The sequence below is a fragment of the Pogona vitticeps genome, chromosome 1, assembly GCF_051106095.1.
Source record: "Pogona vitticeps strain Pit_001003342236 chromosome 1, PviZW2.1, whole genome shotgun sequence".
In the NCBI taxonomy this organism is placed as follows: Eukaryota; Metazoa; Chordata; class Lepidosauria; order Squamata; family Agamidae; genus Pogona; species Pogona vitticeps.
Window position 1 is genome coordinate 30,620,759 of NC_135783.1, and position 23,997 is coordinate 30,644,755.

Consider the following 23,997-nt stretch of genomic DNA (forward strand, 5'->3'; position numbering starts at 1 on the left):
AACACAAGTTGAATATATTCATGAAACAAATTTAGCATTGACCCTTCAGCAATCTTTCCACAACACCCTATTTTATTACTGCTGTGTTAAATCTTAGGGGTTATCACAAAAGCTCTAGTCTTTAAAAAAAAAACCTAGACGCTTTGATTTTCATTTGCTTCCTACAGAGTTTATCACTTTTCTCAAGATATTTACCAAGGATGATTTACTCCAGGTGGGGCGCCGTCTGATAGGAGGAGGAGAATTTGATTGTCTGGGGAGAAAAATGGGGAAATATTCTTAATTGCCATCTTTCTATGAAATGTGTATCTTTATACAAGAGATGCAGAAAAGCCCTTCCACGTTGTACTTATATTCTTTGCAAATGATATAAAAATATGAAACTGAAGCATTGAAAACCTCCCTTATTTAGAAAGTAATTAATATTTTGTAACACACATGCCTTTTCAAAATGACCTCATTATACCTTTTAAAAAAGGAAGAAGAAAAAATTTAAAGGAAAGAACTAAATCCTTTCAAAGAATGAGAACTGAACCAGTGTTACAGTCAGGGAAATATGGTATACGTCAGCCTTCCCCAATCTCTAGTGCCTTCCACATGTTGATGCAGGACAGGATGTGTACCAGATTAGAGGAAACTGGTTTAGGCAAAGCAGACAGATGTAACACCAGAGAAAGTGTAGCAAAGCAACAAGGCAGTGCACACAAGCCATCAGAGGAGAGGGTAACGGATAAAATAAAAAGTTGGATAGTAGTACATGTTAGAATAGTAAGATGCACGGTGGTTGAAATTGATAAGAAACACGCAAGAAGTCAGAAGTTAGGAAAAGAGGAAATACCACATTCTTTGGAGGCAGCAGAAGTAAAGTGCTTACGTGTAGAGAGGAAAGTCTGAATTTCTCCTGTTACATTTTCTGATCTGGTGAATGATGTGATGTGCAATTAGAAAACACACACACTGACAAGAAGGAAGACAAAATAGGAGCATGTTCAAAATGCCCCAATTAGGAAAGGTCACCATTAATGCAAGTAACCATGAGTCTTGAAGACACTTTTGTAGTGCCCTCTCACCAACATTTATTTAGGTAGGTAATAAAACAAAAAAAAACCAAACATAAAACAAAATAAAGTTACATATCTTAAGAGTCAGAAACATCCAACAATGTAACCCAACTACAGATTTGAAAAACAACAGGGCAAATGCAACTTAAGTATCTGTAAACGGAGCCTACCCTGAAATGTAAGACTGAGAAGGAGCGGGATCTGTTCTCAATCATCCCAGAGTGCAGGACATGCAACAATGGGCTCAAATTAGAGGAAGCCAGATTTCAGTTGAGTATCAGGAAAAACTTCGTAACTGTTAGAGCAGCACGGCAATGGAACTAATTACCTTGAAAGGTGGTGAGTGCTCCAATATTGGAGGCATTCAAGAGAAACTTGGGCAACCACCTGGCAGATATCCTTTGATGTGTATCCATGCACTGAGCAGGGGGTTGGACTCGATGGCCTTATAGGCCCCTTCCAACTTCATGAAGCTATGATTCTATATATTCATCTGTATTTCAAATGCATATGAAGCCATCCCCCTAAGCAAGGAATCCAATGCCTTCAGTGCTGCAAGTATAGAAGCCCTACACATCAAATATTGGCTTAATCTCCAGACAGAGCTGGGGAAGAATTCTGCTCAAAGCCATGGAGACTGTCAGCGATGACTATCCCATACTGAATGAACCAATGGTGTCACCTAGGACATGGCATATTCCTATCCCTATTAGATCCTTTCCATTTTTAAAGCGGGCTTCTATTTGAGCATTTACCGGTGAGACATAGGCAACAAGGAACTCCGTGCATGCAGGAGAAAGCAGGCCGGCATGTGTAAGACTGTGTTTGGGGGCCCTAATCTGAACCCAAAACAAAGGGAGCGCAAGATGAGGAATACTTCTTTACCTAAAGGAGGTGGGGAGCTGCTTTCCCCTTTTCAGAGGACCTCTCAGGAAGAACAGTGGAGGGTGGGGCCACACGCTTGAAGCAATGAGAAACAGCAGAAATACCATCGTATTTTAAACTAAAGAAAGGAAGCTTTAGGAGAGGCATTTCTAGATTGGGAAGGGAGGAAGCCCTATGCAAATCTGTGAAAACACCAAATGGTGGTGTCACGAAAGGGATCATGGGTATCTGGAAGTCTTGGAGGGCTAGACTGGATCTCACCAGCCAAGCCGGATCTCACCAAAAAACCTGAGGTCCCCTACTCTTCCCTGTTCTTCTTCTGGCTGCCAACTCGCCTTTTAATCCTTATGAATTATCAGTAGAGGGACAGATTAAAATCAACCTTGTCTGCGGAAAGGTCCTCAGCCAATAATCACTAAATACTTAAGTCAGCTCAACAGCACTGCTGTGTCCTCAGCTTTTCGCTCAGTTATGCAAGCTCAACAGATGGCAGCAAGTGATAAGACAGATGTGGCTGTTCCGTTGGTAAGTGGGGCATCAAGGTCATTGAGAGCTCCTTCATGGCTGTGCTGTTAACTAATTAAGCACTGTGATATTGTTTGTTGTATGCTAGCAAAAAGGGTCTGGGTGCTGCGGCACAATAATTGGAGAGATGTTGTATAGTTCTTGCAGTGAGAATTTATAACTGTCTGCTCAGAAGTAAGTCCTGCAGAGGTCAATGGGATTTACCTTCAAGGGTCTGTGTCTGTATAGATCTCTTATGTCATGTGTAGGGAAAATGCAGCCCCTAAAGTTGGACTGCAATTTCCATTGTGCTTGACTACTAACTAGATTTGCTAGAGCACAGTTCTGCTACTCTAGGTTTATGGCAGGTTCTACTAGTTCCCCCCACTCATTCATCTACTTACTGGGAGACAGAAAACGTCAGTAGATGAATGGATGGATGATGAATGGATGCATGGATGGACACAGAGACAGACCAACAGACCAATCAACCAGTGATTCTGCCCTATATTCCAGGGAACATTTGAGATGTTTCATGATATTCTTTCTCACAGGGAACGTCATGATCCTACTCAGAACTTGCACAATGGAATAGTTTGCAAGTCGAGAATGAAGTTCCATTAGAGATATTTTGAGGCTTTTTAGAGGCATTTTGATAGTTTTTTTTTTTCAAATTTCATGCTAGTCTTTCACCAATTCTGTGCTTAAACCAAACAAGCAGAAGAAGATGAGGGAAAAAAGTAGTGAAACAAATAAGGAAATGAGATGCATTTTCAATGTTGTAGCGAGTAACAACAATGAGTTATTTCCCAACACTACAGTAAGTAATAGAAACAAATTACTTTTCAGAAGTATTTCTCCAGGGCCTGTCTCCCCTCTCATAAGACAGATTCCAAGGTACTTTAAAAATAGCACCCTTCTTGCAAATCTGAAGATCTAATCAAGAACACACACCGTATTTCTATTAGTCTTATTTTATCTTGGATCTCTTAACTTTGATTTTGGATCTCAAGCTTTGATTTTCCTGTAGCTGCAGAGAGGAGATGGAGAAAAAGGCATAAAGATCCCACCTGAATCTCAGGAAGAACTTCCTGACAGTCAGAGCTGGTAGACAGTGGAACAGACTGCCTCAGAGTGTGGTGGAGTCTCCTTCTTTGGAGGTTTTAAGCAGAAATTGGATGGCCACCTGTTGGGAGTGCCTCGATGGACTTCCTACATGGCAGGGGGTTGAACTTCCGACTCTGTGATTCTATGATTCTATGTCCTAAATAAGCCAAAAGCTTATGCCAAAATCAGACTGCTTCACATGAAACACAACAAGTCACAAAGGGCATGTACTCACTCTGTGCAGATTTTGTTTTGTTTGTAAAACTTGTGCTTTGCAGCAAATAACCGCGAAATATACTTGGCATTTTCAAGGTCATCCTTCACAAGCAGAAAGGTGAGGAATGAAGAGAGAGAGAGAGAAAGAACACAGGAAAAGTATATTAATTACACCATGACTAGTATAGCAGAGAGTTGTATATCAATGACCATATTCTTTCAAAATATTCAGTAGAAATAATTATTTTTACTCATGCCAAAATAGGTTATCTGTATTGAAGTTACTGCATGATAGGGATATCAGTGCAACTTCGTCACACCATCTGGGTTCAGAGAATGGTTTGATAGACAAATATTGCTATTACATCATTAAGTTTAAGTAGTCTGATGTGTGAATGGAAAATGGCCCTGAAACCTCGTGTACAGTGGTGCTTCGCTTGACAAGGATAATCCGTGCCGTTGAAATCGCTGTTAAGTGAAATCCTCGTCAAGCGAAATTAAAAAGCCCATTAGAATGCATTAGAAACCGGCTAATGCATTCTAATGGGCAAAATACCTCATTGTAAAGCGAAGATCCTCCATAGGGCAGCCATTTTCCAGTGCCTGTCTTGCGAAAAATGCCTCCTAAAAACAGCGGGGGGCCATTTTGAGAGCTGGCGGCCATTTTGAAAACCGCCGATCAGCTGTTGAAAAAACATCATTTAGCAAAAAATCGGTTCCCGAAGCAGGGAATATTTAAACATCGTTTTGTGATCGCTTTTGCGATCGCAAAAACATCATCGTGAAGCGGATTCATCGTTAAACGGGGTAATCGTCAAGTGGGGCACAACTGTACTGATCTTTTTATGAGATGCCCAAAGGAAGAGGAGAGTGAAAATACATGAAAAGGTTCATGTAGTTTGTACAGTATGAAGTGTGCCCTAAATACAAGAGCTTCCCTAGGTTACCCATAGGGATAGTCAAACCAGAAGACTCTCAGGCAGACAGTCCCATCTGAAGACCAGGTCGGATCACCAGAAGAACATGCTCCACTATTGCTCCAGCTAGGCAAGCTGTTTCCAGAAGTGGGGCAGAAGCATGGAACAACTGGAGAAGAATTATTTGTCAGCTGGTCAGAGGCATCAACCTTTCATTCGGGTAGCAGATCTTTCTTTGAAGCGTCCATCCACCAGATCGCATATCTCCTTACAAAACCTCAAACTTAAAAGAAGCCTCTCTCACAGAATTATCAGCCTACTTGAGATAAGACTGTGTTGCCATCATCATCAATTTACTTTCCATCCCACCCTTTCCCATGGGAACCCAAGGAGGCTCTCTATTGTAGTATAAGAAAAGCAATCTTTCCCCTGGATTTCCAATGCTACAGAAAACCTATAATAATCTGCCACAGCCTCCCCCAAGCTGGCACCGTCCAAATGGTTGATGATTGAGAAAAATGGGAGTCCAACATATCAAGGAGAGTAACCAAATGTCAATGGCTGTTCCACTACATACTTCAGTTAGGCTTGTAACACTCCATTTTTCCAGAATGAGTGTACTCATACCCCCGCAGAGCCGTGGTGATTACAGTCTACCTTGTGGTTAGAAACCTCGACCATGCAGTGCTCCCAAATGCAATTATCTTCTTTCAGACCTACATTGTTCAGATACATTGTCAAACTTGCTGTCACTGTCACCCTGAACACACTCATCCAGACTGAGGAAGTGGAAGGGTCACATGGAAGAGCCATGGTGGGCAAAGGGGTAGTGCACAGCTGTCCAGGGCCTACCAGACCCCAAATCCCTTGGAATGAGGAAGCACCCACTCTGAGCAAGATTATCTGGGGTGAAAGTTGAGGAGGACGAGAGTCACAGCGCCAAACGCAGGTCGTGGCGGCATGTTCCCCTCCAACTTCTCTAGCTGTTGACTTGTTAAGGTATTGCTTACTGTATGAAAGAACACAGTTTCTTCTTTGTTGAGCAGTTCCACGGCAATGGAAGACTTGTTGTGTGTTATATTTCCAATATCATCCCACCTGCAGGAAAAAAAAAACAGTTTTGATGAAATAAATATACCATTGCAACAAAAGACTCGCTGTAGCTTTAAAAATTGTTTTTTATTTTATTTTTATTTTATTCATTTTTATCCCTCTTTCCTTCCCCGGTAGGGACCTGTGGCTGTGTACAAAAATATTTAAACCCACAAATGATCAAAAGCATACTAATCAAAATGTAGAAGTATGTACGCAAGTACCGTATTTTTCGCTCCATAAGACGCACCTTTCCATAAGACGCACCAATTTTTAGGAGAAGAAAACAGGAAAATATAATGTTTTCTTCGCTCCATAAGACGCACAGACTTTCCACCCCCCTGTTTTGTGGGAAAAAAGTGCGTCTTATGGTGCGAAAAATACGGTATTTAAAAAGTCACTTAAATAATGACCAATCAAAAACTTCCCTGTCTCAACTGCTCCTCAAAAGTCTCTCTAAAGAAGTGTGTTTTCAGTTGTCAGAAGCAAATAAAGGAGGGAAGGGACCAACCACACTTCCAAAAAAAGGGAGTTCCATAATCTGGGAGAAGCCACAGGAAAAGCCCTCTCTCAAGTCCTCACTAGATGTGCTTGAGAGAAGAGACTTCATTGACAATCTTACGACCTGTGGGTAAATAGATGTCACTGTTGCACTGGTTCCGTTCAAATCAAAACACTAAATGCACCCTGGAAACAAAAGCTAGGGAATCTTTGGGGGGGGGGAATGTTGCTGACAGTCCATAAGATTATTTTATTTATTAGGTCTGCTTCCTTTATGGAATTTTATAGCTCATGACAACATGATAAAATACAATAGTTAGTATTTTCTGAGACTACAGAATTCTAGGAGATAAAAAAACAATTGTTAGCGCAGGACTAAAAGCAACAAGTAGCAATTCAGCAAAAAGCAAAACAAAACCAGCCAAAGGAGCAAGAAAAAAAAAGTCAGTGGCAAAAGACAATCTAGCCAAGTGAGAGCAAACCGAAAGGGGCCCAGCAAGCCTTAGCCACTGCCAAAGGGTTTTGTGAAGAACGCACTTTCTAACACAACATAAAGATGGGGTTAGGCCACATCAGGAGCATATTCCATAATAGCCCTACACAGGCATTTGCCTGTATGCTGAGGGCTCAGTGTTTGGGGTGCTTGGAAAAGTTATTCTTGCAGAGATCTGTCCATGATGCCAGAAAAAACATGACACCATCAGCAGATTATTGCTAATGAAAACAAACAAACATTTTTTATAATATTGAGGTGCGTGTGACTTCGTCTCCTTGTCTCATCTGCGCACATCTCAAAAAGGAGACACTTTAATTAGTGGCAATCTGCCACTGCCAGTGACATCTGTCCCACTGTGCTAGGAAGATAGTGGGCAAAGTTTTGGAGTCCGACTCCTAGAATTTTGTAGCCTCACAAAAGCACCTTTTTCAACCTCTGTGAAAACTAACATGGGGGCAGGGGGTGGCACATAACCAAGGGCTATCCCCAGGGGTCCTCAAAGACCTCTCCATGTGAAGAGGCAGATCCGTTTAGCAAGATGTTCAAAGGCCTATGCATGATCAAAATTCCACCATCCCAAGTGCTTATCCACAGAAATCACTCGTAACTTTAAAATACTGAAACACTGCATGGACGAGAGGCAAGGTCCCCTGATTTTACCTGTAGAACACTGTGAGCCTTCCCATTCTATTCTTTACAAAAATCCCCATGCAGAAGATTCCCAAATGCATGTCATTTCCTTGATTGTCCTATACAGGGAAAAAGAGGATATTCAGCTTGAATACCAATTGTAACCCTTAAATGGGTGACAAATATAATGTATAGTTAAAGCAGCAATCATCTCTTTTTAATATATCTTGTTGCACGTGACATTTCTGGGCAAGATTTAAGCCATGAGAAAATCTCACGAGAAAACTGCAAAACTGATACAATACATGCAGTGAAACAGCTTGCAAAGCTTCTTTGTTGTGTTTAAAGTAGACCCACAAAATGCTTGCTTCTTTCTCATCAGATATTTCACAAAATGTTGCCAAATGTATTTATTAAAATATTTATAATCTGTACATCCTGTATATCCACACACAAACACAATCAGAGGGAGAAATGGTGAATAAATCTAGTTTAATAAATCTGATTTGCTTATCCATAGTCTGAAATATTAAAAGTATTAAATGTAAACCTGAGCAATACATATTTCTAAGATGAAGTTATCAGAACTGGCCACTAGAGGGAACTAGAGACTATGCTATGTATGGTGTTCACTATTAAAATAGTGTTATTGATTGACTGACTGACTGACTGATTGATTGATTGTATTTATACCTCACCCATCTAGTCAACTGACTACTCTGGATGACTTCCAACATTAGCTATAATCCATGTTTTTCAGCATTCACGAGGGAGGCTTGGTACAAATCCTCTGTGGATATGGGGGTACTACTATAACTTGAAGTCCAATGAATAATAAAAGCCACAATAGATGCATTCCAGCTGAGGGTTAGAACTATCACTTTCTTTTAGCTTACCTGCCAGTAACCTAAGCCACAGAAAGGACATGTCAGTTGCTTAGATTGGGAGAAACTTTGTACAAAATCGGGGAAACCACAAAACAGTGGGATCCTGGCAAAGAAACTGTGGCTTCTTGGAAGAGTGCAGGTGGGTCAGATTTGGACTGAAGGCTTTAAAGCTCCCCATTGCTTTCCTCCCTCCTTGGGAGGAAAGCGATGACAAACCTAAACAACATCTTAAAAAGCAGAGACATCACCTTGCCGACAAAAGTCCGCATAGTCAAAGCTATGGTTTTTCCAGTAGCCATGTATGAGAGCTGGACCATAAAGAAGGCTGATCGCTGAAGAACTGATGCTTTTGAATTGTGGTGCTGGAGGAGACTCTTGAGAGTCCCCTGGACTGCAAGGAGAACAAACCTATCAATTCTGAAGGAAATCAACCCCGAGTGCTCACTGGAAGGACAGATCCTGAAGCTCAGGCTCCAATACTTTGGCCCTCTCATGAGAAGACTCCCTGGAAAAGACCCTGAAGTTGGGAAAGTGTGAAGGCAAGAAGCGAAGGGGACGACAGAGGACAAGATGGTTGGACAGTGTCATCGAAGCTACCAACATGAATTTGACCCAACTCCGGGAGGCAGTGGAAGACAGGAGAGCCTGATGTGCTCTGGTCCATGGAGTCATGAAGAGTTGGACATGACTTAACGACTAAACAACAACAACAACTGCTGATGTGCCAGATACAGTATTTGTACAAAGGATATAATGGCAGCTTTAATGAATCAGTGCTTGAATAGATTTAAAAAGTGTTCTTCTCTGGGTACCTCAATGCGATAAGTTAGTTCTTACAAGCTATTTTCAGTGCATCCTTCCAGTTGCATAGCACTAAACTAAATTTGCTTTGGTGCTTACCAAAGGAAAGTCTTACAACAGAATTGATTTGCTACAGCTTTAAATATGCTGTAAACCTTTGATTTCTGACAGTTATCTAAAGACTGGACATGGACAACCTCATACATTTCTGCCCTTCCATGCAAAATCATTAACTTTGATGTGGATTGTCACAAGATCCAGAGCATAGCAGTTAATCAAATAGTTTATTTCCTTCTGTCCCTTCAGGCAATTTTGAGAGTTTTCCTGATTCTTTGCATCAGCTGTAGCAGAGGCAATGCAGATCTTGAGCTGGATATGCCTTAGGGTAGGAACAGAATTGCCAATGGCAAATAATGTTATAGAATAGCTCCACACCCAGGGCACCAAAAGGAGAAGTGACTGTCACAGCTAAAACCCACATTGTTTTGAATTATTCTGCAAGCCAAAATGTTCTGTTAATAACTAGTTGAGTAACTGATGTGCAGAACATCAAAGCAACAAACTTGCTTAGATTAAATTAACATAATTTTCCTCTACTGAAACAGTTTTAAACTTTTTGGTTTAACAATGGTGAGTTAAAGGTTTTCAATATTCATTCTACCTACACACTGCGGCAGAAACTACAGCCACACCTTTAACTGGTGCACCATTTATCCCTGCACTTGTTGGCCGGGGGGGGGGGCAGCACATGTAACACGTTGTAGCTCACCCCACACTTTTATGGGATAGTGAGTCCACTGGATCAACCATGGTTGTCCGGAATGCTACTTTCAGCTTCTGTCACCAGTGTCTATAAAAGTAGTGGATTGCTGCACCTTGCTTGCTCCTTAATGAGGCAAAACAGATATAGTGTAGCACCCTACCTTGTAGTCTGTTCTAGCTACTTTTATCTTAGACAGGAATGAGTATCAGTGGGAGATTGGTGGCTTTCCATCCTAGGGGTATGTATTCACCTGAACAGACATATGGTGTGAAAGCAGCTGAAGCTATCATACAAGGGACTCTACAGTTCCACACCAGGAGTATCCAGCTGGCAACCAGTGCTATTTACACACAATAGTAGAGTTGAGAGGGGCCTTAAAGGATGATAACCTGGGATAAATATAATTGTTATATTTGACACAACTAATATTAAAGGTGCAATATCTCTGTTGCATCAGGCCAACCTAGGCCATAAATACAAGGCAGGTTTGAAAATATGATCTCTCAGCTGTACTCTGATGCGTGACCATTCACTTATCGCTCAGGTCTTTTACCACCACATCTGCACCATTTGCAAAGTCACGCCTGAGTTGTAACCTGGACTTCTAATTGGATTTATTATCTTGCAGTTGGAATAGTTTATGCTCTACTGCACAGAAGACATGCATAAAATGCTACAATCCCATTTTAGTAGCACTTGTACATAGTCTTCCGTTGGGGTCTACATTTAGTCAACTGTTGCAAGCATCTTTGTCTACAATTAAGACACCTCCATCTGACACCCTTTACAGTATTCTAGTTTTCATTAATAAGCACTTACTGTTTTGAGGGTGCACAAAAATTGCCTCCCTCTTATTTCGCAAATTGGTTCAGTAAAAATCCAACATTGGAATAAAAACGATTTAAAAATAAGAGATAAGCTCGACAACAACCACTGGCAACACAAAAGCCAAGCAGCATAAACATTATCAAGCAGAGAAGGCCTATGTAAATGAATAAAATTTCAGAAGATGTTTTAAGTTTTACATTTTCCTTTGAAGCACATGGAGGAGCGTTCCAGAAGTTCACTGAGAAGACCCTTCTTCATGATGTTACTTAATGGCCAACAAACATTACAATAACACAAGTAAAGTTAATATCAGATTTTGCAATGTATGTATTCCCGATGGCTTCTACTACAATTCTAACACCTTTAGATGTAACACTTTATTTTTTATCTCATTTATTTATCACATTTCAACATGTATATGCCACCTTTCTCCTAAATGGTCCAAAGTGGCTTACAGTATTAAAAGAAACAAAATTCTTTTTATGATTTTAATTTTAGAAAACTTGTGTTATTTTGGATATCTACGTGTTTTTACTGTAAAACCCATGATTTCATTGTTTATTTTTGTCGTTATGTCTGTAAAGTCACTTCCAATTGAGCAGTATATTAGCATTCTAACTGACTAATTAACTAAATTAATCAACCAGCTAGTTAAATAAGTATGTTTATGAGCCTCCCCAGCTGCTCCTTTCATGGTGAATCTTTGCAGAAGAAGGAGCTTTATTACAAGGAGAAAACAACCTGCACCAAAACTCTTTTACAGAATCAGGTATGGCTTGACCCTGAAAAGAAATAGGCTTTGGCAGACTTAGGCACCAACATACAGCCGCAGTGCAGACCCAGGACCTTCTGGACCGATAACAAAAAAGGCCTCTCGAAGTTGTTAAGTCCAGCTCGGTCAGAATGTCTCTTGAGGGAAACTGCCAGGGGCTTTGCAGGCAGAAGGTATGGGTCCTTCTGAGTCTACGCCCCCTCCTTCTTGATCCCTGACAGGAGGAATGTTCATATACACTCCAGGAGGCAGAGCTGACACTGCTTCAAGAGATGGCCGAGCACAGGGCGTGGAGGGAGAAATCAGGGTGAGTGTAGTAGCTGGAGAATCAGGGCTCTAGGCAGGAGGGCAGGCGACTGGCCACCTGCCTGCTTTGTCTCCAGCCTGACGGCCCTCTTGCTTTCCAGGAACCTTGGGTTTTGGAGTCTCACTCCATCTTGGTTCAGGTGTTGCTGCCAGCCTCCTTCGCTGCAGCGGCTCAGCACGGACTTCTCGCAGCCCAGTCTTCCATGTCTTGACAGTGTTCTTCCTCCTCAGAGTCTTCATCTCTAGCTCAGTCACCCCCAAAGCTGTGCCTACAAGGGCGGTGGCAGCCGTCTCCCCTGCCTCACCCCAGGATCCAGGAGTAGCACACTGAGAAAGTGTGCCTGCTGAGCCCGACGAGCACAGCCAGCTGCAGGTGGGGCAGGCTCTTGATGTTGTATGTTTCCAAAAGAATAATTAAAGATAATTGCTACAGACTTCCATTAGCATGTGTTGTGGAAAGCATCCCCAACTTCACAGCATTTAATCTTGAATTCAGTATTGAAACTGCCTTGAAACTATTTTAGGGCTAGGGCTTATATTACGAGCATCCTGAAAAATCCTACTAGGGCTTATTTTCAGGGAAACAGGGTAGCATTAAAAATGTGAAAGCAATGCTGAAATATTGTCACAAGACCCAGTGATTCGTTAAGATACACAATAGTGGTGTGGAAATGACAATACTGTTCAATGCAACGATAACTTCAGTGTGCGAAATAAAAAAGCCCATAGGAATGCATTGAAACCCCTTCAATGCGTTCCTATGGGCTTAAAACTTACCTTTTAAGCGAAAATCCTCCATAAGGTGGCCATTTTAGCTGCCCGGTAAGCGAGGAATCCGTCCCTGTTTTACCCGGCGGCCATCTTGGAACCGCCAATCAGCTGGGGAAAATCACTGCTATGCAAAAATTGGTAAGCGAAGCAGCTTACCGATCATTGCAAAGCGATTTTCCCCCATAGGAAACATTGTTATGCGATCGCAAAAGCGATCGCAAAAACATCGTCACTATGCGGATTCGTTGTTAAACGGGGCGCCCGTTATGCGAGGCATCACTGTATAACATACACTTTTGAATCCTCTTTGACACCGAGTGTGCAATAGAGAAAAAGAAGCCACAGTGGACGTACATTCAGAATTAATACGAGTTACCGTAATAAAAATAAGCACCAAAATTTGTTTGGAAAAAGGCTAATGAAATGAGCAGAGTTTATGTGAGATATGAAGAAGCCTGAAGCTCGTTAACAGACCGTTGATGTTTGCTGGTGCTTAAGGGAGATAAGTTCCAGTCCCTTGTTAAAACATAGACTGTTTAGGTTGGAAGAAACCATTTCAGAGTGTTATGAAGATATGTATATATTATAAATAAGTGTATGTCATACATTGAATTTATCCTCGTGTTGAACAAAACTGTCATTTCCACACTACTGTTGTGTATCTTCATGAGTCACTGCATCTGGGAAAAGTTGTAGTATATTGTGAGACTATTTCAGCATTGCTTTCACAGAGTTTTTGTCATTGTTAAGAAGTTTTCCGTGCTCCCAATTGGATGTGAGTATATCGCATGAAGGCAGCAACCATCTCCTACCATTGATCCTCAGCAACTGGATCCTCTGAGCAATCCATTTAACCACCCAGACAAATCCACCAGGCTATCGGCCACAGCAAGAACTTCATTAAAGGACCCAGACAAATTGAAGATTGAATGATGCTTCCCTCTTTTCCCAGTGATTCTAGCAGAGATGTGCTGATTCAATACAGTGTTATTATCAGAGCAAGTGACTTTTATCTGAAAATTCTTCAAAATGCCTCTCCCCTGCCGCCGTCTCTGCCAGAAAGGAAATAGTAGCTCCTGCTGCAACATCTTACCTTCACTGGGAAGCTTTCCTGCCCAAACCCATCTAGCCGTTCTGCTTCGCTGATGTAAACAAATTCTGCTTCTGCTGCGGAGATACCACTGCAAATGAAGTGAAGAGAAATGTTGGCTCCTGAAAATTCTAGTCAGGTTTTAGGGATTTGTTAACTTGGCATTTTTCTCAGATAGTTATAACATGCGTAGGCCAATCAAACCCTTATAACAAGGCGGGAACAGTATACTCTGCACTCTTGTAGATAGCTCAGTAGTTTACACATCTGGCTTGTGGAGCCAGAGGTTGGGAGTTCAATTCCCCACTGGGGCTGGACTTGATGATCCACAAGGTCCCTTCCAGCTCTGCAATTCTAAGATGATAATAAATCTAAGCCAGCCATTCTCAATAGGAGCCATATACAGTGGGGTCTCGACTTACGAACTTAATCCGTATTGGAAAGCAGTTCTCAGGTCAAAAAGTTCTTAAGTCGAATCTGCATTTCCCATAGGAATGCACTGAAAACCATTTAATCCGTATCTGCTCTTTTCGTCCATAGAAACTAATGGGAAGCTGCTATTCCGCCTTCTGCCACTAGAGGGGGATATTTTTTCTTTTTTCCTTTTAACCTAAGATGACTTAGCTTTAAAAAAAAGGAAAAAAAGAGTTCGTAACTCGAATCTAAGTTCATAAGTCGAGTCCATATATTCCTATGAGTGGTTCGTAAGACGAAACGTTCGTATGTCGAGCTGTTCGTAAGTCGAGACCCCACTGTAGCCTCCTGCGAGGCCCTGAAACATTTGAAGGGGGCAGCCACAGACTGAAAAATGTGATAAGATTTTCTTTTCATCTGTTCATGTTGTATCTCTGGAACCTGAGAAGAGCTCTTAAAAGCGCCATGACCAAAAAAGAGTTTGAGAATGGCTGATCTGGGCTATCAGGCACCTCCTCTTTAAAACAGGTAGAAATCAACCTGTTACAGATTAACCATGTTCCCTGTAATGTCGCTTTAGCACCTAACGAGAGGGATAATGATACTCTATTTCTAAACATTCTGGGTGCAATAAGTAATGATTGCTCTTACTTGTTACTTTTTTGTGTCAGTTTGGGATTTTTAAAAAATAAGTTTTTTAAAAAGCCATCTAAAATAATGCTTTAATAGCATACTACTAAAAGGAATATAAATTATTACCTTTTTGAAGGATGACAAGAAGTGCTTTTAAAAAAAAACAGTTCAGACTCTGGAGAGTTCATTTAGCCTAGCATGAGGAGCAGCACCCTTTTCCTGCGAAATATGTGTTTCAGGCAATAACAACCACCACAAAGTTATTGGCCAAACTAGAAAAGCAGCTTGCAGTAAATAGTGCCATGGGCTAAATGTACCCCATGAATGATAATATTGACATACCTGCTCCATATCTTGGCAACCATCTACACTCTGACCTACCTGTGACTCACCTGTGATTTTTGTGCTCCTGAGCTACTTTCTGAGTTAATTCCTCCAGGACCTGTTCATCTTGAGTAAAATTCTGGAGAACAGCAAGCAAAGAATAGTGTTTACTGAGAGACAATGCATGTGTGAAGTAGAGTATGTAAGGATTTAAGGAATTAAACGTGCAATGCTTTGAATGTCACAGTTAATTTTGAGTATATTTTGGGATACAGAGTGTTGCACAATCTAAAATTATGGACATATATAGAATACATATAAAATTAAAAACCAATTAAAATGTTGAGATAGACTATTTTTTTTACCAGAAGTGGGCTACTTCAATAGCATTATTTCAGCCATTTGCTAGATATTTTTGCTGGGGTATAAACTGCATTCACATCAGTGCTGCATTGATTGAATTTCTCCACAGTCACAGAAAAATTGTCCTGTAGTTCATTTGGTTATTCTTAGATCATTTCGAAATTATTAAGTGACTTCCAGATGGCCCAGGATTGAGTCTTGTCCTGGTGGGAGACACACTTCAGCATTCATCCATTGGGCAAGGCATGTTGTTTCTGTTCTTCATAGGTTTAGGCTAGCCTCTTAATATTTAAACCCTGAACACTAAATATCAAATATCCAGTCCATTAACACGTTAGGAAGACAGCCTGTCTGCTTTCTACAATTACATCTTGAACAAAGATGGTTGTCTCCCATTTTTCCCACTGTAACTGTGTGCCAGGATTCATTAAGAAAAGGGAGTGAAAGAAATTACCCTGCTTCCCCGAAAATAAGACCTAACCTGAAAATAAGCCCCAGCAGGATTTTTCAGGATGCTCGTAACATAACCCCAAAATAAGCTCTAGTTAAGTGAAACCCCGCCCTCCACCATTGTGCAGCAACCAGATGATATGACTGTACAGTATTTGAATAAATGTAAATTGTTGTACATAAAAAAATTAAAACATCTCCTGAAAATTAGCTGTACTGCGTTTTTTTTTGGAACAAAAATTTATATAAGACCCTGTCTTATTTTCGGGGACATACGGTATGTATACCATTCTAATGAATTAGAAGCACTTCGAGTCTACCAGCAGGATGGTCAAGGAAGACTGGCAATTTAGGAGAAAAGACACTTCAGACAATGAGGAATGTCAGTTTAAATCAAAACATTGGGTAACAGGAAGGAGTTCCAGATGACAAAAATGCTATTGTATAATTAATCTAATTATTAGGATCACAGGACTGATTAACGCATTCAGTAAAATCATATGGGTAGATTTCTTGGATGAAGTCACATAATCCAAGAAGAAAGAACTGCATTTATGAATTCTCTCCCATAGGCAAACATTTTAAAAGAACTTTTCCCTTCAGGTATGAGGTGGCTCTTCACACAAAATGAGGCTGTTGGTTTGTTTATATGGAGGACAATCTTGTGCAAGCCTAATCTATCACAATTTCAAATGGCGGTGGGCTAAACCCAGTGCTAGTCTTCTCTAGTGGGGACCCACTGAAATGAAGGAGACCTATTACTCACCGCTACTTTAAAATCTTCGGATTTCAGTGGTCAAAGCCCACCAGTATCCAACACAAACAAAAGTGGGATTTTCTTCCCCTCTTGCTGCAGCTTTATATGGTGAACAAAAAGTTGGGGGGCATCTTTTCAGGGTGCACAGGAGCTTCAGGAATTGGGTGTTTGTGTCACAGGTTCTGGAAGAAGGCATAAACCCCAGTAGAAGTATGCCACTGGAGTCTGGCCAACGAATCTACTCTCTGAGCCAAACAAATGTTGGGTTTGGCCCACAGTTCCTCCCAGAGTACAACATGATTTTGCTGTGTAAACTCAGATGTGGAGGTGGAAACCACCCAGCAGAAAGGCAACAACCTATTAACCCCAACAGAAAGCAATCTATACAAACAGACTACTGTGGTGCTAAAATCAGAGCGAGGGTAAATAGGGAGAGAAAAAAGGAGTGCTTATAGAGCAAACAGCCCTGTTTAACTTGTCCAAGCATGTTGTATCTGCAGTAGGAAAATCATTGCCCCTACCCACCTCATTAAACCAATCCATCAAGAATGCAAGAAGCCGCCTTATCCTAAATCAGCACCATCTTTAGTCCTGTTCACAGAAGTTAAAGACAGAACTCTTCAGGTGCTCTACCTGGACATGTTTGAGACTGCACATACGACATTTTGGCCACAGGAGTAGTGTTTACCACTGAGCTGTAGCAACTCTCCCTTGGGGGGTAGAAATTCCTCTTCAATGCACTGAATGTTCACTCTGAGAGCTTCGATGTGTTTGGAGGTTATTTGGACAACAATTTCCAAAATCCCTTGGACTGGGACATTCTGGGAGTTAAGGCTCAAAAGAGTAGCTTTTCCAGGCATCCTACAGATATTTTATCGCAACAGAACCGGGGGGGGGGGGGGAGGTTCCAAAAAAGAATGGGCTGGACTTGCACGGGGGAAGCTAGTTTTTCTTCCACTATTTTGCCAGAATTAGGCAATCAAAAGCTTTACCGGCTATGCATTTTATAATATTCAACACAATACACATATAATCTCATAAATGAGGGGGAAATATGTCTTCCTTGTCAACAGGGCTGGTGTGTGGTGCAAATTATTTTTCAAAAATCATTTGGTACAATGGCACAATTGGAATCTACTCATAACTTCATAGTTTAGTAATTATAAGAGCCAGCAAACTCTCCCGAGTGGAATGCCTCAAGGCTCTCTCTGTTTGTATACTTAACCAAACGGTCTTGCTCCTAGCTCCCTGGGGGGGGGGGGGGAGAGCTCCCCATAATATTTGTTCCTGACACTGAAAAATGTGAAAGCAGTAGCGTGCTAATGAAAAATGGCATGGTACGTGTCTGTACACAGCTACGCACCTGTGAGGCGTTCTGTGTACATAACTTTGTTCTTTTCACTGCTGAAGAAATGTCTTTTGACACATAATGTAACTGGATAAGATGAAACACAGCAAGCCTCTCAACTGGACCTCAAGAGAACTGGAAGAGGGGTTTTTTTCTCTTTTCTTTACATTGTTCCGTCACACCCAGAGCAGTCTTTAATTTGTTGTCTATGTAGTCAATAAGCACATGGTATTCTGTAACAAACTAGACTACTTTAATGAGACACCTAATGTTTTCCAGTGGGTGTACTTTATCAAAAATGGGTAACATTGATTTTTTGGACTTCAGCATCCCAAATACTCCAGCAACAGTTCTTGAAGTTCTAGCCCAAAATATGAGAGAAACAGTATAGAGTATATTTTGGGCTAGAAATTCAAGAATTGTTTCTGGGATATTTGGGATGCTGAAGTCCAAAAAAATAATATATAAAAGAGACAGTATAGAGTATGGGACGTGGTGGTGCTGCGGGTTAAACCACAGAAGCCTGTGTGCTGCAAGGTTGGAAGACCAGCAGTCATAAGATTGAATCCACGCGGCGGAATGAGCTCCTGTCGCTTGTCCCAGCTCCTGCCAACCTAGCAGTTTGAAAGTATGTAAAAATGCAAGTAGATAAATAGGTACAACCACAGTGGGAAGGTAACACCGTTCCACGTTGGCCACGTGACCACGGAAATTGTCTATGGACAAACGCTGTCTTTACGGCTTGGAAATGGGGATGAGCACCGCCCCCTAGAATTGGACATGACTGGACTAAATGTCAAGGGGACATACCTTTACAGCAGTGGTTCCCAACCTTGGGCCTCCAGATGTTCTTGGACTATAACTCCCAGAAGCTTTCATCACCAACTCTGCTGGCCAGGATTTCTGGGAGTTGAACTCCAAGAACATCTGGAGGCCCGAGGTTGGGGACCACTGCTTTACAGTATAATGTGGGTGGGACTCCCCAGGCAAACAGAAGCAACCTAAGTAAAGTCAGTGCAAATAATCTCTTTGGAGGTAAGCACAATTTATATAATTTCCAAACATGCTTTGCCTAACTATTATGAAAACCATTTCTGTTACTATTTTTATTTCAGTGTATGAAGTGCTGGCTGGAGAGCTCAGTGGTTTAGGTATCTGGCTGCAGAGTCAGAGGCTGGGAGTTTGATTCTCCACTGAGCCTCCAACAAATATAGCCAGCCTGCGTGGACTTGGACAAGCTGCACAGTCACAGGGCGTCCCCAGAAGAAGGAAATGGTAAACCACTGTTGAGTATCCTCTACCTTGAAAACTGTGAAAAGGGTTCCAAAAGACAGAATTGACTAGACAGCACATGACTAGTATATTTTATTATTATGTGCAATAGCATCTATGGAATTTTTGGTGTGTTATGCACTGCCATTGTAACATGTAAGGATATAATAAAGCTGTGTTAGAATATATCACAAAACAGGACTGGATTGCAGAGAAAAGTGGGAAAGAGAACAAAAAACAAACAAAAAAACAGTGCATAATAGCTTACCATAGGAAATAAAACATATTCCCGTAGAAAATCATGAGATTCAAACTGATGGTAGTCTCCAAAATCAGCTGCATGAAAGTAGGGAAGAAAGACAAACCACACTAATTTAGTTTACATATTAACTCAGTTTACATAGCTGCTAACATAACAAACACATGTAAATATGGAAATCTCAAAACTTTGACACAGAAGAACCAAGAGAAAAGTCTAACTGAAGACAATACCTCTCATAACCAAGTGCCATGGATGTTATACTTTCAGTCATTTGGGCTCAAATGGGACAGAAAGGTACTGTTTTATATTAATTTGCAATTCTAATGATTGCCTACACCTAAATGCAAACGTAAAAGTGCACCTTGGGCATAAGCATAAACCTACAACAGGGATGGAGAATTAAAAAATAATGGGTGGATGCAGCTATCTGGGAGCAGATAACATAGCGAGCAGAAGCATGGCCATGCTTGGTGATGGCAGGAGGTTTCCAGACAAAGTGCAGGGGGGAGCTCTTTAGCAAGCAACTCCCTTCATTGTTTCTCCCCCTTTCTTGCATGTCGAAGGAGGGGAACAACTGCTGCTTGGCAGCAGCCTCTTTATTGTGTTTGTCTCCGTTCCTTGTGCATGAAAGGAGGAACAAGACCCTCTCAGCTGCCACATGGGGAAGAGGAACAAAGGTAGGATGGGAATCCCTTTGTATATCTGGTCTGTGATGTGGCTGGTTGGAGAACCTCCTGGCTGGATTCAGGCTGCAGGCCAGAAGCCTCCTTGCCCCAGCCTACAGAATTTTGTTTTTCTCCCTGCTTTGCTTACATCCCTCCCATTTTCTCTCACACATACACTATCTATATAAGGCCTGCAGAAATTTGTGCTCTCTTCACTCCTTTCCACAAAAGCCAGCACACCTCATCAACCTGGCATGGTGACTGATTATTGGTTTGACTGCCCTCCGGATTCAGCTACTGAGCTGTATGGCCTTGGAGGGCACTGGGGTGGGGATGGAAAGTAGTGTTCACTTCAGCCACCATCTGTGCATGCTAGTTACTCGTAGGCAAGCTTTGTCCATCTGATCCTAAAAAGAAACAGACCTCTTCAAGTGCTTTCACCAAAAGACCTCATCCACCCAGCTGAGCTTAAACTGAGCTTTCTCCTCCTCCAGAGAAACAAAAAGAATGGGGAGGGTAAAGCAAACAGAGTTTGGAAAGGGAACTTCAAGAGTAATCTATTATCTTCTTATGACATACATATGACTATAGCTCTACATCAGTCAAGAAAGACTGCAAACGGAAGAAAACAGCTGTTTCCAATCACTAGGTAATACTATTAATTTGGTTTCCACTGGCTTCACCTAGTGGAGAGACTAAATTTTATTTGTCATTCTCCAATGGGGACTATATTCCCCCAAATACACGCTATCCGCAATATATTGGTGCACAAGTTCAGCCCCTGCCAAAGAGACACACAGTTAAACTGAACTCCCAACCCCTGGCTCCACAGCCAGATACCAAAGCCAACAGTGAAGAACACAACGGAAGAAGTTGGGCCAGGTGCCCCCCCCTCTAAGCATGTTTACAATGCCATCTCTAGTCATGCTTAAATAGGAGTGAAGCATTACTTGCTTTTAATACACAACAGTATGCAAATAAGTGTCTCCATTTTCCAAATATTTTGGAATAAGAGAATAAAGTACAGTATCTCCTGAAGGCCACAATATTTTTGTAAAAGATCTTGTGAAAGATTTTGGAAAAGATCCATTTTTAAGCAGCTTCATCTGAGAATGAGAGAAACAAAGAGAAAACACCCCAGGGCTTTTATTTTATTGAGTGTGATCAAATACTGCAAAAAGGTTCTCAAAACACTGGAAATTCCCCTCATAAACTACTCAATTCAAACACTGCTACAAATTCTTCAAGACAACTCCATGTTATTAGAAGGTGTCAAAAGTCCTGTTTAATTTTGTTACACACCAAAAATCTATATTTACCTCTAAAGTACAATCACACTAACTCTGAAAAAAAGTATTCTCATACCAACTTTTTAGAAAGCCCCATGAATTAGAGAACATAAATAAACTACAACCTGTGGCCAAACTCCTGTTAGTTATGCTATACAGTATCACATTTTTAAAAAGCTCAACTCAGTGACTGACATCTGAAGTATGTTTGTTTGCATGCTGAACAAGCTGTCATCTCTAGTCTAAGTGTGGTGGGGCCGCTAGGGAACACATCAAGCCGATTCTGTTTAAAGTTACATTGGTTACCAGTTGCTGCCCGGGCCCAATTCAAAGTGCTTGTTTTGACATATAAAGCCCTAAACAGCTTGGGCCCTGGATACCTGAAGGACCGCCTCCTTCCATATGAGCCTACCCGGCAGTTAAGATCTAGCCAGGGGGGCCTTTTGAAAGAGCCATCCGTCAAGGAGGTAAGAGGGACGGCTTGTAGACAAAGGGCCTTTTCGGCAGCTGCCCCCAGACTATGGAATTGAAATTCATCTGGCACCAACACTGGTGACATTTCGGCGCCAGGTCAAAACCTTCCTGTTCCAGAAGGCTTTTAATTGAAATAACATCAATGTGGGTCCTGATGGCAATTTTAGAGTATATTTTTTAATTGTATTTTAATCATTTTATCTTTTATTGTATTTTAATTGAATTTTAATTGTTGTAAGCCACCCAAAGACCTTTGGGTAGAGTGGGTGACATATAAGTTAAATAAACAAACAAATAAACAAACAAACAAACAAACAAACAACTGTCAAACTAGTAGGCAAGAGAAGAAATTGTCAGCAGGTATGCTCACTATACCTTGAACCGCCAACGCAGCCAACCTTATCACTTGTTCAAATGAAGGTCGCAATTGTCCATCGAGAACATCTTTTTTTACCTGTAGGTAATACTGATACCTGAAAACAAGAGATATAACAAAATGAAGCCAATGGACGCCAGACTTGGTCTTCCCTGGTAGAATGGAAAGATTGCTAAGAGATTAAACTTGCCCTTAGAGAGTTTTGGTGTTTACGTTTTCACTTGTACATACGAAGAACCAGCAGCTTCAGCACAAAAGTTCCTTCATCAGCAGTGAACAAGTCCTTGGCTTGACAATAACTATGGAAAGCTGACAAATTCTAAGCGAGACACTCTGCTGACATGCTGACAATACAATCTTAAAGATGCTTACACAGAAATAATATTTTATTGAATACAGAAGCATGTTTAATTAGTACTAAGCCCAAATGAGATGTAGTCACTCTCCTTGCACATTTTCCACAATACAGTCATAGCCAATAAACTTTGCATTTTTAGAGGACAGAGATGTAACTAATGTGAAAGCATCCTATGGAGGGCTGTTGCAATGATCAATTAAAATTTATTTTTGCTTTAATAACTCCTATGCAGTTGTTGCAAGATACTAAATAAAAATATAAATTTTTGCTTTTTTAAAACTACTCAAAACTTTTAATTTTTTTTTAAAACTTTCTTTTTTTAAAAAAAATTGAAGTCATATTTTGGGTTGTCTTAAACAAGGGAAATGGAAAAAAGATATAGCAGACTGCCACTAGACAGCACCAATGTTTCAAACAAAGCTTGTAACATAGCTCTGACACTGTAATGGGGAGGGAAGGAGGCAATGAAAATTATTACTGCATAGTGAAAGAACAGTGCTGCATCCTTCCAAAGCAGAAACATTTTGCTAAGTGTTAACAATTTTTAAAGCCTGGGGAGAATTCTCTAAATCAAGATGCCTACAGAAAGAAATGATAAAGCCAAGAGTCTATGAACCCAAGCCCATGAGGTATATGCTAATGATAGGAAAATTGAGAAAGAAGCCTGCAAGCATTTAGAAGATGGAAGTGGGGGGATCCAATGGTTCCTTTCAAAGCTGATAGACAACTAGGATAATGGGTCTAAAATCAGGCTAATCTGATTATTAATTCTTCTTCTCCTGTAATGGCACGTGAATCACAAGAGCTAGAGGAGAATGTTGTCACGGGCACTTTTTGGAAATTTTTTAAAAAACCATGTAACAACTCTCCTAATCTTAATGCTTTGTATGCTAGGTAGTCTTTTGCTGGTCATACAACTACCGTTTTGTTAGAGGGTATGGTCTTCAAGCATGGGTATGAAATTACATGCTGAAAACACAGGCATATTAAAGGATTTGTGAACTCTCAGCACCATGCAGGGAGACTGGTCCTTGTGACTTGCAATCACCCTGACCAATCTCTCAGGATGATTTAGAAAATAGTGCAAGAACCATTTATTCATCTTTACATCACCTGCCTTAGTGACATCTACCACAGTGGTGCCTCGTTTTACGATTGCCCCGCATTACGACAAATCCGCTTTAATTGCAATTGCAAAACGATGGTCTAAATGGGGGAATTTCGCTTTGCAATGATCTGTTCCCTGCTTTGGGAGCAGATTCTTTGCAAAACGATGTTTTTAGAACAGCTGATCGGCGGTTTCAAAATGGCCATCAGGTAATTAAAATGGCTCCCCGCTGTGTTTAGGGACAGATTCCTCGCTATACAGGCAGCGAAAATGGCTG

At 41.1% G+C, this 23,997-nt stretch overlaps 1 protein-coding gene across 1 annotated transcript in view; it reads right to left on the reverse strand.

Annotated features, from left to right (window-relative positions):
* Positions 1-23,997, reverse strand: part of PTPN14 (protein tyrosine phosphatase non-receptor type 14) — a 155,155-nt gene that overhangs the window by 26,843 nt on the left and 104,315 nt on the right. Inside the window, exons 4-11 of the mRNA XM_020808676.3 lie at positions 22,254-22,351; positions 19,457-19,524; positions 15,067-15,137; positions 13,631-13,718; positions 7,440-7,528; positions 5,701-5,788; positions 3,793-3,875; positions 196-253 (exon numbers count right to left, since the gene is read on the reverse strand). Of these exons, the coding sequence (XP_020664335.3) occupies positions 196-253; positions 3,793-3,875; positions 5,701-5,788; positions 7,440-7,528; positions 13,631-13,718; positions 15,067-15,137; positions 19,457-19,524; positions 22,254-22,351 (643 nt within the window). The remainder of the gene's footprint in view (positions 1-195; positions 254-3,792; positions 3,876-5,700; positions 5,789-7,439; positions 7,529-13,630; positions 13,719-15,066; positions 15,138-19,456; positions 19,525-22,253; positions 22,352-23,997) is intronic.